Source organism: Pantherophis guttatus, chromosome 4 (assembly GCF_059756535.1).
Source record: "Pantherophis guttatus breed Tessera chromosome 4, ASM5975653v1, whole genome shotgun sequence".
Lineage (NCBI taxonomy): Eukaryota > Metazoa > Chordata > Lepidosauria > Squamata > Colubridae > Pantherophis > Pantherophis guttatus.
Genome location: NC_142066.1, coordinates 92,066,084 through 92,085,738, shown reverse-complemented (window position 1 = coordinate 92,085,738; position 19,655 = coordinate 92,066,084). Strand labels below are relative to the sequence as shown.

The 19,655-nt window shown below is 40.7% G+C and overlaps 1 protein-coding gene across 50 annotated transcripts in view; it reads right to left on the bottom strand.

Annotated features, from left to right (window-relative positions):
- CLASP2 (cytoplasmic linker associated protein 2) overlaps nucleotides 1-19,655 on the bottom strand; it is a 495,740-nt gene that overhangs the window by 292,413 nt on the left and 183,672 nt on the right. For 42 of the 50 annotated variants that reach the window (XR_015734236.1, XR_015734237.1, XM_060686009.2 and 39 more), the window contains one exon: nucleotides 8,063-8,209. Coding sequence is in view for 48 of the 50 variants with exons in the window: in XM_060686009.2 (XP_060541992.1) it covers nucleotides 8,063-8,209 (147 nt within the window). In the remaining 2 variants the exon portion in view is untranslated. Of the gene's footprint in view, nucleotides 1-8,062; nucleotides 8,210-8,633; nucleotides 8,742-19,655 lie in introns of those variants that run through there. The other 8 variants (XM_060686010.2, XM_034404225.3, XM_060686021.2 and 5 more) reach the window with 1 other exon arrangement.

Genomic DNA, 19,655 nt, shown 5'->3' with positions numbered 1-19,655 from the left:
ACAGAAGTAATAGGTTATATATTTGAGAGGGAGGGAGGGAGGAAGAGAGATGAAAATACAGGTACAGAAACAGTTGCTTCAGTATTGGCCACAGGAGAATACTAAGACTGTTTAAATGATGTAATTGATAGGAAGACAACATTCAGGTGAAATAAAGATGATGCCTGATTGGTTTACTTACATCCTTCATGAATCAAGCAATGCTTTTCTTTTCTTTTTTCTATTTTTTTTCGCAATACTTATGAGTATTAACTATTCTACCATTTTGTGTTAAACCAGTGGATTTGCAACCCTTCTTGAAAACATGTTTTAAGAGGTATATTTATGTACTGTACAGTTCCCTTGTCTTTCATAACTATTAAAACAATTTCTGAAACTGTTTCAGACTATACCATGAAGCATAAAAAGTACTGATGAAGAAACAATGAAACTCTGTAGGTATATAAATAAATATCTGGAAGGTTTTCATATAAAATATCAAAAAATAAATATATGTATTACTTTCAAAATTAATTTTCAATTTAAGAAGGCAAGGACATTAATAAAATACAAACTTTTACATAAATATTGCTAAATATTAGCATTTTCTCAGAAATAAAACAAGTGAGTAGACAGAGGGACAAACAGGAATGGGACTATTTTAAGGTGGCACAGATTTGTTACTCTTGTGTGTGCTACCGGGAAGTAGAGATCGATGGTACCCCCCTTGGGCATGCAGATTTGTCCTGTGGAGGTATAGCCAGCCCTGGCCAAATGCTGAGGAACCTGGCGGAGCAGCTTCAAGCCACAATAGACATGGGTAATGAGGAACGAGCTAGGCCGGTCACAAGATCACGGGCAAAACAAACAAATTTGTTTGCTATATCAAATGTGTCTGTGAGGTGGAGGAACGCTGGTGTGGGAGGAGGCCGGAGAGAATGACGTTAAAGCAACATCTGACAGCTCAGCGTTATTCCATGGGGATGGGCAGCCCAAGTGGTGTGCGACAGGGAAGGAAGCAACAGGAGCTAAGCTTCCATCGATTAACATATCTGAAGTAAAAATGACAGAGCTAGTTATAGGTGGGAAGCAGGTGGATGGGCCTATCATGCGCGCAATGGTCAAATTGATCAATGATATATAAAGGCGAATATCTCTTCAATGGTAGTTTTTACACTCTGACGATGTTAAGAGGCTAATGAAAGCTAAGTGGGTAATATATTTTAAGCTCCTGAGATCACGATGTCTGTCTCTTATACACACACACACACACACACACACACACACACACACACACATACATGTAAGTGTTTTCTATCGAGACACCTGGTCGAGACACTTAAATCTCTCCTCTGGCTCAAGCTGATGAAGGGAAGAGAACTTGTGGCTCACAACTGCCTAACATGCAGGCAGTAAGGGTATGGCTAGCTGATGAGAGTTAAATAGCTTGAAATAGATCTATACTAATCTCCCTTTATTTCTTTATCAGCGAAATATAAATTTGGTATAAAATGGTTTGTTGTGAATGCGACTGCTTGAGGGCTCCTGGATTGGAGTTGAAAGGCAAAAGAGATGCAGTATGCTCCCTCCCACATGCAGGGGTAGACTTAATAGAAAACACTTAATCTCTCCCCTGGCTCAAGATGATGAAGGGAGGAGAACTTATGGCTCAGAGGTTAATACAACTGCCTAACATGCAGGCAGCCCAAGTTTGAATCAAAGTAAGGATATGGCTAGCTGATGAGAGCTAAATAGCTTGAAATAGATCTATACTAGTCTCCTTTTATTTCTTAATCAGAGAAATATAAATTTGATTTTATATGTGTGTGTGTGTGTATGTATAAAATATATATAATATACTCCAGAAATATCTAAACACACACATGCCCAACACAATACAAACCCACTTATAAACAAATGAACAAAAACCTGACTCTTTGAAATTCCTAGTTTTTAGTAGAAATTCTTAGATTTTAGTACCGTGTTTTCCCAAAAATAAGACACTGTCTTATATTTTTTTGAACCCTGAAATAAGTGCTTGGCCTTATTGCCATGCGCTAAAAAGCCCGATTGGGGCTTATTATAAGGGGATGTCTTATTTTGGGGGGCGGGGAAAGGGTAATGAAAAAACAGAAACTTCTAAAACAGCATACAGCCTTACCCAATGTCAGTTCTCAATCTTTAAAACTTCCCTTCATGCATCTATTTTGAAGGTTTGTTTAGCACCAACAACTAAAGTTAGACCTTAAGTATCCTATTATCTTTATTCTTCTCTTATGTTTTTTTCTTCTACAATAGAAGATTAAGTTTTTCAGCAAAGTGGATTTTGTAGTTTAAGCTTCTCTGTAAGGCCCACAGGATGCTGAGACTAAAATGCTTTTTTGTGGAAAATAGCAAAAAATATTTGTCATCTAATATACTAGATGAAATGTGATAACAAGACATTTTAAAGCCCCATATCTAAAAGTTGGAAAGTCCATAGTTCAACTTTCTTAAACACAGTTCTATTTCTCAGCATACTTTCTGCAAAATGAAGATACTAGCCAACCTCAGAAAGCTATCACAATATGGTTTAAAGAATATACTAAGACATTCCAGATTTGGAGAAACGTTATTGAAATGTTATTGAAATAACAAGAAATGTTCTTATTGTGCAAATTTTATTTACATTTTGCAACCACAAAAATAGATGGAGAACAAAACAAAGTATAATATAACTAGAAAGCATATTTTGGAACTACAAGCAAGTTACCGTATATACTCGAGTATAAGCCGACCCAAATATAAGCCGAGGCACCTAATTTTACCACAAAAAACTGGAAAAACTTATTGACTCGAGTATAAGCCTAGGATGGGAAATGCAGCAGCTACTGGTAAATTTCAAAAATAAAAATAGATACCAATAAAATTACATTAATTGAGGCATCAGTAGGTTAAATGTTTTTGAATATTTATTCAAAGAAAAACAGTAAACTAGCTCTGTAAGTGGAAAAGAGGGTAAACAAAAACAATATGGTATCAAAGCGTCTTCTGAAGCCACATCTAGTGCCAGGGTTTGTGTTCCCTTCCTTCCTTCCTCTTCTTTCTTTCTTTTCTCTCTCTCTCTCTCTCTCTTCCTTTTCCTTCTTTCTTTCTTTCTCTTTTTCTTTCTTTCTTTTCTTGCCCTTTTAGTATTTCTCTTGACACTTCTCCAAAATGTATCCCCAAGAAGCCACATCTCTCTCCCTCTCCCTCCCTCTCTCTCTCAGACACAGAGGTTGGATTGGATATCTCTCTTCCACCCTCCTTCCCTCTCTGCTTTAGGCTTAGAAAGTCTGCCAGTGCTGCTCCTCATTTGGCAATGCCACCCCCCCATTCCTCCATTGCCTTCCCCAAACACCTTCCCCCATTGAAATGCGGCGTGCCGTTCAGGTGGGAAATGCCTAGAACGTAATAAAGCCCACCAATTCACCCCCTGCTGGCAGGCTGGCTAATGGGGTGAGAGGAGAGGCTCGCCCTTTGCCTGGCTTCCCTCCCGCGGTCTCCTCAGTGCTCGCTTGTGTTCCCCCTCCGCAGTCTAGCATGATTGCAGGTGGAGCCACACTGCCTTTTGCAAGCCCGCTGTCGGAGAAGCCGGTGAGGCCTGGCTTTTTGCATAGTTTTGTCCAGCTGTCGGGGGAGCATGGCTTCCTCCCCAGGCCCCTGTCCATTTCCCCCCCCAAACAACCGGACAAAGCTAAGCAAAAAGCCAACCCTCACTGGTGCCCAGCTTCTCCGATAGCGGCCTTGGAAAGGGAAATGTGAGCTTCTGCCTGCATCAATCTAGACTGAAGAGGGAGAGAGAGCAAGCAAGCCAGAGGCCCTTCCCCCCAGCCTTTGCCCAAAGCCCCGCGCCACACCAGGAGGCTGAAGTTGAATTTCTTCCCTCCTCCACCAAAAGGAAAGAGGCGCCTGGTGTGTAATATGTGTGATTGCGCATATGAACGAGCCCGTCTCCTTTGCGAATACACTTAAAATGCATAGTAAGGCTACAAAGCCTCCCCACCAAGGGTGCGAGAGATAGGGGCAAGTCTTGAGGTGGGGGAGAAGAAGCCTTTGAAGCCTACGCCACCATCCCGCCCTCGCCAGTCTGGTGGACTTTCCTGCCCCGCAGCTGCGTTTTTCCGTGACGCTGCGCAGAGTGACAAATTGAGGGTGAGCAGTCAAAGCGGTTGTTCCTCTGCCCTTACTCCCCGGCGGTTCAGAGGCGGAGCTATAATAGTGTTTTTTTTAATTTCTTCCCCGAGAACTGGCAGCCAATTTCTAGCAGCGCCTTCGATCTTGGCGCACAAGCTTTTGGTTCTCTCCTCCCCACCCCTGCCTGCATCTCTCTCTCTCTCTCTCTCTCTCTGCTGGCTCCCTGAGCAGAATTGCCATGGCTGTCTGGAACGGGTCCACTTCCGTCCCGGCAACCTCACTCAAGTATAAGTCGAGGGGGGCTTTTTCAGCATAAAAATATACTGAAAAACTCGGCTTATACACGAGTATATACGATATAAAAGAAAATGATTCAATATGTAAAGATGCTCAGTTTTGTCTGAAAATGCTAAATATTGATGTCCAAAATATTTTCATTGATGAATTGGAAGAATGGAGATTTCATGCTCTTCGTATAAGGTCAGAAAATCTATACTTGAGGGAAAGAGAATCGCCTGGAATAGATTTGTGGGAGACTTTTCTGGGAGGTTGGAGGACAGATACAGATAGTTTTTAACTTACAACCATTTGTTTAATTCAGACATGTCAAACTCAAACTCTCGCCCCAACCCTGGGTGAGCACAGGAGCGAGCGTATGGAGCCTGGCATCTCTGGGGACTGTCTTGCCCCACAGGCTGACTGCATTCTGAGGGTTTCTCTTTCATCCAGCACGCCACCGGTAGTGCACTCACTGCCTCCTGTGTGCATGCCTGGGGGGGGGGGGGCAGGCAAGGGCGAGGCAGCCTGTTGCTGGCTCCAGGGCAGCCCCGTGAGTCAGATCTAAGGCTAACCATGTTCTGGCCCAGATGTCCACCACCAGGTTGTAGAATAGATCAGTGCCACGCCCACACCAGAGCTGTGATGACCCGGGGCAAGGCACGGAGGCAATACAGCCAGTTGATAGTTCAAACTCCCCTTTATTGCTCCAACTTTCCCCCAAATGCTCATGTGTTTCTGGCAAGTCCTGGAGCGCCCACACACACCTCCAGCAGTTTCTGGCTGTGAGTAATCCAGCAAAACACTGTTAGCACAACGGCTTCAAGGCACGAAGTCTACCGAGGCAAAGGAACAAGGCATTGAGTCCAACGAAGCAAAGGAACAAGGCAGCAATAAGGCAAGAAGTCCAGCGAATTCCAGACGTCGGCAATAGCACACAAAACTCCATTAATTCAGTGCTTGTTCCCGACAAGTGTCCCTCCCCACAGCATCTCAAGTCTCCGTCCCCAGGTGTGCCTTGTGAAGAGGGGTGTGGCACTCTCCTCCTGAGGTCAGCCTGCACTGTTCCTGCCTTCTCTCCACTCTCTGTGCTTGGGGATCAGGAGGGGGAGGTCCTTGCTCATTGCCTGAGCTCCATCGCTCCTCATCTCCACTGTCTGCCCTTTTTTACCCCGTCTCTCGGTCATTCCAGTCGTTCCTTTCTGCTGGCAAGCTGTCCCAATCCCGAGGGACCTGGGGCTGCCTCATTCTGCTCCTCCCCAAGTTCCTCCAAAGCAAACGATACCCCCTCACTCTCCGTTGGCCCCAGTTCTGGCTCGTCGTCCTCCGCAGACTCAGGCTCTCACAGAGCCATGACAAGCTTCCATGCCCTGCTCACTGGCCTGGCCTCAAAGTCCACAAGGCTTCCCTATCACTGGTACCACCATCCTTGCACTGGAAAGCCATGGCCACCAGTGGCATGGCCGCTGGCAGCCGCAGGGATGGGTTTCCCCTCCCTCAGGACCCATACCTGACCCATACTGCCACACCCCAACGCATCTGCCTGGCACGATGAGGACATGGACGCTGCCTGAAGGGATGAAGAAGAGGCCCCATCCTCCGCTTGGCGAAACCCTCAATCTCCTCAGTCACTTCACTGTTAGAATATATAAAGTGTTTATTCTCTGACAATCTTAAGAAAAATTCTAAACTGAATGTTTAGCAAAAACAATTTCCTGATGTTGCCTCAAAAATACAGATGTGGCAATTTAATCTAGTTACTATAATTTACCTTACACCAACATTATTTAGCTCCTATATTTAACTTCCAACGAGTTGATTCAATTGTCCATCTTTTCCTAAAATTGTAAACAATCATGAGACTTTTCTATGTTTACAGATGAAAATTTCATTCCATACACATAAATAGCATGAAAATAGCTTAATAGTGAAAATAAGCTCAGAAAAATAAACAGTTTTCATATTTATTAGTCTACTTATTTATTAGTCTAATTTATATGCCGCCTTTCTCCGTAGACTCAGGGTGGCTTACAATGCATTATAGCAATAGCCTGCATACTTTTTTGTATATACCTGCTTATTAGGGCTTTTGTCTCCCCCCCCTCCCAAGCTGTGTTTGTTCTATACAAAGTTGGCTTATTGCCCCCACAATCCGGGTCCTCAATTTACCTACTTCGAAAGGATGGAAGCCTGAGTCAATCTTGAGCCTGGTGAGATTCGAACTTGCACTAATTGCAGGCAGCTGGCAGCTAAGTGCTAGCACTTAACAGCACTTTAGTCCATTGCACCACTGAGGCTCTTTTATCTTATATACATACTTTTGAGCATATTTTGTTTATTTAGAGACTGAATCCACAAAGACATGGGCAAAGTTTTAGAAACAGCTTTACAACTTTTGCAACCTTAGAACTTCTTGTGTTCTCTAGACTACTATTTCTCATCAGTAATTTTTAAGGGAAAAATAAATTTATTTTTCCTGCATTTATGTGCACAGATAATGCAGACAATTTTTTTCCAGTGGTTCAAACTTTACTAAGAAATGATTATAGGAATTGTAATACAATATATTTAGAGAACGCTTCATTGGAAAAGAATTTTATTTTGTCATAATACATAGTTTATAATATGCTAAATACTGTCATAATATACTAAAACCAAAACAGCAGAATAGCAAAATAATGTACAATATAAATAATATGCCAAGCCACTTATATTGCCTTACCTAACATATATCCAAATGTGAGAACATTTCCTTATGTTGGTTAAACACATAGCTGTTGCAGACTTATACAAAGAATATTTGAGGTTTAGTAGATAGGTAAATAGAAGGCAAGATACAGAAAAACATATATTTACATGAACACCAATAACATAAATTCATTTTTACCTTATTTTAAAATGCTTCTTGATTTACCCTGAAAACATCTGAGTAATACCCCACTCAAATGATGATGCACCTTCATCAACTATTAAAAATTACATTGAAAAAGCAAATTGGATGAGAGAATAAATATTTTTATCTGGCAGATTAATATATGCTAAATATACATTCAGTATCACCTATGAGTATTACATCTGAGTTGCATTTAGTTATTAGTTTTGTGGGTCAAATAATCTGGAAATGGAAATATCTATTTTTGTCAAATTCTATTTTCAACTATTTCAAAAGAAGATAAACAAACACCTGCAACTCATAATTTACTGAAACATGAAAGTATTTTTTAAAAAAACCTGTTTATGATCTATGTCTCTACCTCTATGACAGATTTCATATAGTCTGTTCTATGGTTCTCTTCCTTTCTCTAATATATTATTAGGATTATTTTATTTATTTTGAAGATTTCTGTACATGGGAGTATGTCAATGTTTATTAATTGCATAACATATGATTTCTAACATGATAGCAATTAATTGTGTGCTTTTCTTACTAGTCACGAAGATTTAGAAAGCTAGTGCATCCATTCAAAATGTAACATAATTTATATTATAGAAAACCATTATTTCATCTAAGACCTAAGCTTTTGAAGATATTTCACACTTTTTGACTTGCAAAATACTGCAGTTATGAATGGATATATTATTGTTTAAAGGTCTTCAATATCATTCTGATTAAATCAAAATAAAAGTATTCTGATGTCTGAATTATCCTTACCTACAACCTTCGGCCCACCAGCAGATCCTGGCTTTCTTGTTGTATTTGAAGGATTTCCAGGTTTTTTAGGTGTAGGGACCTTGAAACCTGAGGCAGTTGCAGATGGCCTATTTCCATCCACTGATTCTTCATCGTCAAAGTTTTTATCTAGAAAGGTGTTTTTAAAAAGAAAAACATTATAACCCTATGTTATTTTGGTTTTAAAATAAATTATTTCCAGCTGTAGTATAGCAAAAATCCAACCAAATGGAATTCCACTTTAAGGCTACAAACAACAACAACAACAACAACAAATACAATTTCATTTCATATAATAAGCTTGCAAATGATAGAATCTATCATTTTAAAGTTTAATCTTTGGCAGCTAAGGAAAAATCCATTAGATATACATTTCCTGTCTACTTACAATCTGTAATTCCAACTAAATGTTTACATTTTCAATTTAATTCAGCATATCTGTAAGAAAAACACTGCTTTTCTACTACTCGTACTTGCCATTTCTGCTACAATCCTTCTACAATGTCTACGAACACTCCCTGCTAATTCTTTCCACCCTGATTTTAACACTTACAATCACAGATCCGTTTACAGATCAGCCGCCTCATTCCTCTGACAGCTCTTCAACGGCCCTTGCCCTAAAATATTCCCACTTGCTCACATGGCCGTATAGTTGAATAATCTCAATATTTATCAAAATATTCCATACAAAACTGAGAAAAAACACCACAGATTCACCACAGAGATTTGTGCCGGCATCCTTCTGTCTCTTGCCTGCACTAGGTACTTAAATAGCCAATCAGCTGCAAGGTGACATCATCTGCTGGTAGTCACTGCTAGATGAAAAGGTGAAAAATTCTTCACAGAAATAAATTCATTCCCATGCCCAAATATTTACATACTCTATTTTGTGATTATCTGATAGGGTATAATTTTCTTAAAAGATCTTCTGGTATATGATACCAGATGAAAGTATCATCTGGTTTATAACATTTCTTTCCAGTTTGTTCCCTGATGCTTTAGTTTTTTATTTCAAATTACATCCATATTCTAAAAACTTAGTATTCTAAATATCATGTGAACATTTCACTACTCAATTATAGAAAAAAAATATTTTTGGCAGGATCATAAATGAAATGAAAAAAAAAACAACCTGTAGTTTCTCATCATATACAAGATGGGCGAGGCCGATACAGAATTGTATAAAGCCTGTGTGCCTGTGCACACAGACACAGACATACACACTCTTTCTCTGAAATCTTTTTCAGTTATGGTTTTCACCCTGTTAATGGAACTCTTGAAATTCCTATATGCTTCACCCTAGAAAGATTCCACATCATTCTAGAATAAAACTACACATTCCTATTATGTTTGGCAAAATGTGTTTTAAAATTGTGACTTTAGATTTAGAAAGGAATGTTTAAAAACGTGCTGCTGAAAAAATGTTTGAAAATTATTGACTTTGTATCAGTATTAATTCTGTATCACTTAACCATATTTATACTGTTATGGGATTTGATATCAATTTTAATGTGTATCCAAAAATGAAAAAAATGTTTCCTTCAGATAATCATCCAATGGTATATGGCTCTAAGCATTTTATATGCAGGAGTATGTTACTATCAGAATGGAAGAGAAAGACAGGAAACACATTATTCTAGCAGTCTCCATGGTAACTGTGCTTTGCCCTTGCACATGTTCTGGAAGGCAACATTTCAGATCACTTTTAACCCTTAAAACATAGGAATTCAATATCCTGTTTTAAGCATAGTGAAATGAAAAGTAAAAATGTACTGAAGATAACATTGAATGGAAATGGTTGCCCCCATAGTTCTATATAATGACATTATAGTCTCTCAAGAAATTGTTTAAAACACTCACTAAGAAAGATGTATATGCAGAAATCATGACAGGCATAAAGATTTCTAAGACAATGAGGCATCTAGTTAAAGTAAACCTTAAAGTAAAAATAATCACCAAAAATTATGGCCATTATTTGTAATTCTTCTCTATAATAAACAGATTTCGATTCAAACTCTGCATAGCACAAATTAATCCAGAAATCCAGATCTAGAGAAAAAAAAAGGTGGGGGACTGAGATTCTTCACAATTTATTGTTGGTATTATTCCTGAGTTTTTAAATGATCCCTGATAATGATCTGGGGAACAGCTAAGAACCTGCTCCTCAGGAAAGTCAGTGACCAGGTTTTTAGCATCCCTTAAAAGTTCTCCACATGGGATGATTTAATATGTTTTCCCACTAGTCTCTACATCATTTGGAGTGGCATGCCTACAGAGAAAACTCAGTGATGAGTGTGATGCTGTGGTCAACAGATGACAACTAGACATAAAAGAGAATTGGTCACTGTTAAACGCCACTGTATTTTTTGATACTTGCTATTTGAACTTGGACTTTATATCAATGTATTGGCAAGATAAATGTGAAGGTGGTATGTGTGTCTATGTTTGAGTATGTGATATAAGTACTGCTGTGTTTGGTGTTAATTTAGAGAGAGCACTAAAATATATTTGTATATATTTTACCACATTTTTTTAAATCCAGAGTAAACCTTTCTTTTAATTGTAGATAGGTAAACCAATGATAGTTACAACCCTCTAGTTCCAAGTCTTCTTTTGATTTGAGAAGTGATTAATTTTGAACAAAGGATATTATTCAGTATAAATTCACCAATTGTAACTCACTATCATTCCCTTTCTAAAAAAAATGTTTGGGTAACATCCAGAGATATTTTAGAAAAACCTTTTCTTTGTATTTATTCCAAATTGTATAAATGGCATACCTAATAAAGTGATCCTTGAAATCCGCATTCATTTTAACTTTATCATATAGATAGGTATGCTGTCCAAACTTCAATTCATGGCTTTCCAAATCCAATAATCTCTTAATCTTTTATATATATATAAGGTTCTTTATTTTTTAATAATGTAAAACATAAAAAAATAGTATCTACATAAACAATGTGCTGTCTGAGTACAATTGTCTTTGAGATATAGTAATGGTAATAGTAACAATAATATTCTTAACATCAATAATAAACATAATAATAATATTTACTTATCCATTTTAGTACATCTTCATTGTAATTAATTCTTCTCTTACGCTTTTAAGTTTCTAACTTCTGTTTCTGCTATTTAACCATTGATAAAACAAATCCCATGTTAAAAAATATTCAGTTTCTTCCTTCTTAAGTGTTAATCTATTCATTTCTGCACATTCTAATATTTTTTTTTATTACAATTTCATCTGTAGGGATCTCTTCATTTTTCCATTGTTGTGCAAACACAATTCTGGCTGCTGTTAACACATATAAAATTAAATATGTATTCCCTTTATTATATTTTTCTGGTAAAATACCTAACAGAAATATTTGTGGCTTTAGATCTATATGTTGCTTTACTATTTTTTCTAGCCATATCTAGCCGTATTTTTGTCTGATTTTTTGGACTTTGGGTATGTCCACCATGTGATAATATGAACCCGGTATCTGATTACATTTCGAACACTTAGCGGACATATCCTTAAACATCTTTGCTAATCTTGCTGGCAGAAAATTCCATCTATAAAACATTTTTTATAAATTTTCTTTGTATGCAGTTGACATTGTTAATTTATAATTCCTGTCCCACAGTATCTGCCATTTATCTAACTTCTATAGTATAACCAAAATTCTTAGCCCATACTATCAGTTTCTTTTACTTGCTCTTCTTCCATTTTAATGCTCAGTAACTAACTATAGATTTTTTAAAATTAGTTTTTCATCGGTCACTGTTAATACCTGGTCTAGTTCTGTTGGTTCTTTATAGAAGCTAGCCATTTTAGCATCTTTCTCATATCTTGATTGTACTGCACGTGACCACCATGCTAAGTCAATCCTTTGACTGTTCAATTCTTGCTTAGTTTTAAGTTCCCCTTTTTCATTCAAGATGCCCTTATACCTTGTAATATTTTCCATGATAAAAATATTTGGATGTATCAGTGCCTCCATCGTGGAGGGCCAGACTGGTATTTTCAAATAATGTTTTTCTTTAATTTTTGCCCACACTAACGATAGTGCATTTCTAACATAATATCTTTGAAAATATCTATGTATTTTATTCTTCCCACACCATAAAAAAGCGTGCCACCCTATTTGAAGAACATATCCTTCCAATTTTAATAATCGTCTGTGTCTCAGATTTATCCATTCTTTCATTCATGTAAGTACAGAGACCTGATAATACAACTCCCAATCTGGCAACTCAAAACCCCTTTTGTTTTTGGAACCTTGTAACATTTTCAGACTCATTCTTGGGTTTTTCCCTTGTCAAATGTATTTTGACATTGTTTTATTTAATTCCTCAAAATATTTTTTTCCAGCTTTATCAGTATTGTTTAGAACACAGTAATCTTGGCAAAATATTCATTTTTATAGTAGCTATTCTTCCTATCAAGGATAGTTGTAATTTTTTCCACTTCTCCAAGTCTGATTTGATTTGTTGCAGCTTAGTGTAATTGTCTTCTTTAATAGTAGCACATCTTGCTGTTAATTGAATTCCTAAATATTTTACTTTCTTAATTATCTGGATGCCTGTTTTCTTCTGTCTTTTTTCTGTTTATCTGTAAGATTTTTAGCTAATATTTTGGTTTTTCTTTGTTTATTTGCATACCTTTTATTTCTATATCTTGCCTAATATTTCTATTTAATACTTCCAACATCAATATAAATAGTAAAGGGGACAGTGGGCATCCTTGCCTTGTGCCTTTGTTTAAAGTTTTCTATCATGTCCCCATTAACCATCACCTTTGCAGTCTTTTTGGAGTATATTGCCTTAAATCATATTAGTAAATTTTTCACCAAAGTCCATATATTTTCATTGTAATAACATGAATTGCCAATTTATGGTGTCAAAAGCTTTTTGTGCATCTAAAAAGATCAGCGCCATTTGTTTTTCATAATGTTTTTCATAATGCTCCAGTGAATTCAAGATGACTCTCATTATTTTTCTCTTAGGTAAGAATCCATTCTGATCTGAATGTATAAATTCATTCAAAAATCTTTTTAATCTCTCTTATTATTTATTTATTTATTTATTTATTTATTTATTTATTATTTATTTATTTATTTATTTTAATTTTTATACCGCCCCCTCTCTCGAATGACTCGGGGCGGTGAACAGCCAAAATTAAAAACACACAATACAAACATTAAAATACTATAAAACAAAATTAAATTTATCATTTGGCTTCCCCTATTTAAAAACCCCTTACCCATAAAATTCCCCAATTAAAAATTTTTTAACCCAGCCCGATTTGCTGAAATAAAAAAGTCTTCAGGGCCCGGCGGAAGGTACGGAGGTCCAGGATCAGTCGTATCCCTGGGGGTAGTTCCAGAGGGCGGGTGCCCCCACAGAGAAGGCTCTTCCCCGGGGGGGGGCGCGCCAGCTGACATTGCCTAACCAACAGCACCCTGAGGAGGCCCTCTCTGTGGGAGCGTATTGGCCGGTGGGAGATTATCGGTGGCAGAAGGTGGTCTCGTAAATAACCGGGCCCTCAGCCATAGAGCGCTTTGAAGATGAGAACCAATACCTTGAAGCGCACCCGGAAGACCACTGGAAGCCAATTCAGCTCGCACAGGAGAGGTGTCACGTGGGAGTGCCATGTCGCCTCCATAAGTACCTGCGCGGCCGCATTCTGCACCAGTTGGAGCCACCGAGTGCTCCTCAAGGGGAACCTCATGTAGAGAGCGTTGCAGTAGTCCAGGCGGGAAGTGACGAGGGCATGAGTGACCGTGCATAAGGAGTCCCAATCCAGAAAGGGGCACAACTGGCGTATCAGGCGAACCTGATAAAAAGCCCCCCTGGCCACGGCAGTCATATGCTCTTCTAAAGACAGCCGTACATCCAGGAGAACACCCAAGTTATGCGCCCTCTCCGTGGAGGCCAATGTCTCGCCCCCAATAGTCAGCGATGGCACCAGCTGACTATATCAGGACGCCGGTAGCCACAGCCACTCAGTCTTGGAGGGGTTGAGTCGGAGCCTGTTCCTCCCCATCCAGACCCGCACGGCCTCCAAGCACCGGGACATCACTTCAAGAGCATCCTTGGGGTGGTCTAGGGTGGTGATGTACAGCTGAGTGTCATCAGTGTACAGATGGCACTGCACCCCAAAACCACGGATGATCTCGCCCAGCGGCTTCACATAAATGCTGAACAGGAGAGCCGAGAGGACCGACCCTTGTTGCACCCCACAAACCAGGTTCCTTGAGGTTGACCTCTGCCCCCCAGCCAATCCAGACTGCGACCGGTAGGAGAGATAGGAGAACCACCGTAAAACAGTGCCTCCCACTCCCAATCCTTCCAACCGGCGCAGCATAATACCATGGTCGATGGTATCAAAAGCCGGGGAGAGGTCTAATAGGACCAGAACAGAGGAGCAACCTCTATCCCGAGCCCTCCAGATATCATCTACCAACGCAACCAATGCCGTTTCCGTGCTGTACCCGGGCCTGAAGCCGGACTGGAACAGATCTAGATAGACGGTTTCATCCAGGTACTGCGGGAGCTGTCGTGCAACCACACTCTCAACAACCTTCGCCAAGAAGCGAAGGTTGGAAACTGGACGATAGTTTGCCAAAACAGCTGGGTCCAGAGAGGGCCTCTTGAGGAGGGGCCTCACCACCGCCTCTTTCAAAGTGGGAGGCAAGAAACCCTCATTCAAGGAAGCGTTTATAATCCTCTGGAGCCAGCCTCGTGTAACCTCCCAGGTAGTCAGCACCAACCAGGAGGGACATGGGTCCAATAAACATGTGGTTGTGTTCAACCTCCCCAGCATCCTGTCCACGTCCTCGGGGGTCACAGGGTCAAACTCATCCCAGGTAACAGTTTCAAGACACACCTCGGACAACCCACCTGTACCCACCCAGTCAGACTACAAGCCTTCCCGAATTTGAGCGACTTTATCGTGCAGATAATGTGCAAAATCCTCAGCACGTCCTTGCAAGGGGTCTTCCCGCGCTCCCAGATGGAGAAGGGAATGGGTCACCCTAAACAAGGCAGCTGGGCGATTATCTGCTGACGCGATAAGAGCGGAAAAGTAATTACACTTCGCCGCCTTTATCGCCACTAAGTAGGTCTTGATGTAAGACCTCACTACTGTATGGTCAGATTCGGAGCGACTGGCCCTCCAACTACTCTCTAGGCGTCTTTTCCGGCGCTTCATCCCCCTCAGCTCCTTGGAGAACCAAGGAGCCGGGCCGATTCGGCACCGGGTCAGAGGCCGCAAAGGCACGACCCGATCTAAAGCACCAGCGGCCGCCCTATCCCAGGCGGCCACCAGGTCTTCCATCGAGTCGTGAGCCAGAGTCTCAGGAAATGGCCCAAGCTCCATTCGGAACCTATCAGGATCCATCAGGCGCCTGGGGCGGAACCACCTGGTCGGTTCCACCTCCCTGCGGTGGGGTGTAGTGGTCAGAAAGTCAAGTCTAAGGAAGGAATGGTCTGACCATGACAAGGGTTGAATGACTATATCCCCTGTATCTAGGCCATTCAACCACTGACCAGAGACAAAAACCAAGTCCAGCGTGTTTCCTCCTGTGTGAGTGGCGCCCTGAATTAACTGGGTCAGGTCCATGGCCGTCATGGAAGCCATGAACTCCCGAGCCACGTCAGACGCTTCACCGATGGACGGCAGGTTGAAATCCCCCATGACTAAAAGTCTGGGGGTATCAACCGCCACCCCAGCTATAACGTTGAGGAGCTCGGGCAGGGCCGCTGCCACGCAGCAAGGAGCCAGGTACGCAACCAGCAGGCCCATCTGCCTCCCATGGCCCCACTTCACAAGGAGAAACTCACCAGCCGGCTATCTGAGGTTCAGTGGCCTCCCTAGGATCAAGAACTTCTTTTACAATAACCTCCATCCCCCCACCCCTACCCTGGGCCCTCGGCTGATGAAATGCACGGAAACCCAGTGGGCACATTTCTACGAGGGGGACCCCCCCTCCTGGCCCAACCAGGTCTCTGTAATACCCACCAGGTCCGCTCGCCCCTCCTGAATCAACTCACAGATGAAGGGGGCTTTATTAATCACAGACCTGGCGTTGCACAACATCAGCCTAAGACCCAGGCTCTGAGGCTCTGGACAACCCAGGGAACGAGAAGAGCATTGGGAGCCGGAGTACGTTACCGCTTGGAAACAGCGGGTATGTGCCCCCACAACATGATATGGCCCCCTGCTCGACCTGCCCCTCCCACCCACAGTACTGATGACATCGCCCTCTTCCCTCCCAACACCCACCCCCTCCGATCCCCGCTCCGCACCTCCCCTAACACGGCCCTGTGCCGGGCCTGGCCCCCCCCAACAAATCACCCTCCCTATCCTTTGCCAAACAACCCTCCCCCCTCCCAAAACCCCTTAAAAATTGGCAAATGACAATTTTAAAAAACTCCTCAACCCCCTCTTCACCGCGTGCCACCTCTCAGGGTTCCAAAACCCGTCATCGAGGTAGACCCTCGATAGAGTGGAGGGCCAATCCTGCGAGAGGGGGGAGTCTCGCAGAACAAGAAGCTCAGCTGCCGAATACATCTTGCCACAGGAGGATAAGTGACCATGTCCCAAGGGTCCAGATGGAAAATAAGAGGTCCAGGGAGGACAAATAAGATGGGGGCATCCAAAATCCAAGGTCCAAAGTCCACTGTCCCCTCACCCACAGTGGGCAGGATCTCTTGCCAAGTTGACACAGTTCAAGGGGGATACAATCCAACCACCCTCTCACAGTGATTGGTCTGATGGTCAATCCCCTCTACTGGTGAGATGGAAGTAGTGAACCATTGCAATGTCAAACACAGCACAAGGGGTTAAAGTCCATAACCACCCTCTCACAGTGGTTGGTTTAATAATCCACAACCACCCTCTCACGGTGGTTGGTCTGATAGTCAATTCCCTTTGCTGGCGAAATGCAGATAGTACCATACCGACTCAGCCCGAGGGGCACAAGAACCGAGACCACCCTCTCACGGTGGTTGGTATGATGGTTAGTCCCCTCTGCTGGTGGGATGGAAGAAATACACCGGCTCCCATAACCTCCCAACACAATTTACAGTCCCCTTAACGGCAGAAGGGGGAGGGCTCAGATGAATATGAGCCAAACTTCAGTGCCAGTGAGTCCGTAAATGGCAACCAATCCGAGATAGGCATAGTGTCAGGGGAACGATGGAAAATAGGGGGAAGAAAACTCCCACCCCCAGCCCCCAAATCCAACGGAGGTCACCCAGTGACCGTGAGGAACTAACCCATCGACTGGGCAGCCCTCACGCCAATACTCGCCAGGCCCGGACGGTCGAATGTTCTTCTTAGCCACGATGACCCCGTCGACCACTTCAGCAGGGTTGGCGGCCGACGCTCTCCTCCCCGCCATCGCCAGACGGCCGCCATTGCAGCCGCAGCCACCGCTGACGCCGCTTTCGCTGCCGCTGCCAAAGAAGGAATTCTGGCAGTGTCCCCAAGCTCACCAGGGAGTCCGGCGGTCCCCAGGAAAACCCCTGAGCCTGGGGCCATTATTGAGGCATATATTTTATAACCAACATTCAATAGTGATATTGGCCTATAATTTTTAATCTACATTAAGTCTGAATCTACTTTCAGTATAAGAATAATATTTGCTTTTGTCCAAGTATTTAGTATCTTACCTTCTAACAATACTTCATTATAGATTTCCAACATTGACAGTCCTAGAATGTCTTGTAAATACTTGTAAAATTCCGCTGGTAGACCATCTGGTCCTGGTGTTTTATTATTCTTTTGTCTCTTGATCGCCTCTGTTAGTTCCATCATCGTTATCCTTTCATGTAACATCCCTTTCACTGTTTCAGGCACTTTAGGTAATTCAGCTTTTTCCAAATATTGTTTTATTTTATCTTCTGCAATTTTTTCTTGACCATACAGATTTTCATAGAAATCCTGAATTATTTTCTTTTTATTTTCATTTTGATAATGGAGAGTTCCTTTCTCATCTACCAATCTATGTATCAGCTTCTTTTCCTTCTCTTTTTTTAGTTTATATGCTAACCATCTTCCTGGTTTGTTAGCATTTTCAAACAGGTTTTGTTTTGCACTTTTAATTTTTTGTGCCAATTTTTCTTTTTCCATTAGATTTGATTTGTGTTTTATTAGTTCTATTTGATTTTTTAGATTCTTTTTTTGTGGTTCTTTCTGTAAGTCTAATTCTACTGTTTGTGTTCTTCTTCTAGTGTCTTTTGATAGTTGCTTTTTTTTTTCTCCCTGTGTAAATTATGGCTAGTCTCCGGAAATATACTTTAGTTGTATCCCATACATTTTGCATTGAAGACTCTTCTTTTTTATTCTCTTTAAAAAAGAAATCCATTTCTTTTTCCACTGTTTGTGTACATTCTTTATCCTTTAATATGGATTGATTCAACATTCATCTCAATTTTTTCTTTTGTCCTTTCCACTTAACTTTTACTGGATTATGGTTCGCCCATATATTCAATTTTATTTCTATCTCTTGCACATTTGCTTTTAAATCCAGTGACGTCCATATCATATCTATTCTTGACCAAGATTGGTGTCTATTTCAATAGAATGTATATTGATTTTTCTTAGGATTTCTTTCTCTCCATATATCTTGAATACATACTTCTTCCGCCATTTTGAATAAAGTTTTTGGAAGAATTTTTCTTATCTTTTTGCCTACTTTATTGCTTCTGTAGTCAAGTTTTGAATCTACAGTTGCATTAAAATCCCCTACCACACAAATATTTTCATAGTCCATTTCTATAATTTTCTTATGAAGTTTTTCATAAAATTCTTGTTTTTTATTTGGTGCATATATCGTGTTCAAAAGTATCTGTTAATGGTTTATTGTTACTTCCACCATCAAAATTCTCCCATCTTCATCTGTATAAATTTGTCTGGCATTTATTGCTTCTTTAATATATCAAACCACCCCTCTTTTTTTTCTTTTTTTCTTTTTTGTACTAATAAAAAATATAATTTCCTAATTTTGGGGTGTTCTAGTAATTTGTTATATTGATTTTTAATGTGAACCTCTTGTAGACAGATTAAATCTAAATTTAGTTTTTGTAATTTAGTAAAAGTTTGTTTCCTTTTCATAGCTGAATTCAACCCATTTGTATTAATTGACAATAGCTGTAGTTCTTCCATCGTTTCAATTATAAATGGGTCTTGTTATTCTAGTTGATCTTATTTCTCTCTGTTCCTTTGCTCTTGCTCCTTCTCATTCTGCTTGTTCTTTTTTTCAGTTTCACTTTCTTCTTGTTGTGTATTTTCCCCTGCTACTAATTCCTCTTATCCTTTACTGTTTCCTCTCTTCTCTCTTGTTCTTGTATGAATTGAAGTGGTGTTCATAAAAATCGTATGCTTTTCTAAAGAGTCTAATCTGTATCTTTTATCATTCCAAGTAATTAATATTCCCTCAGGTGTCAACCATCTAAAGTTTACATTGTATTTAATCAACTGTCCTGTCAGGAATTGATACTGCTTCCATAGGTCTCTTACTCTTCTAGGTACCTGTTTCAGGACCATGATTTCTTTCCCTTTGTGTTTCAATGGTTCCTCTCT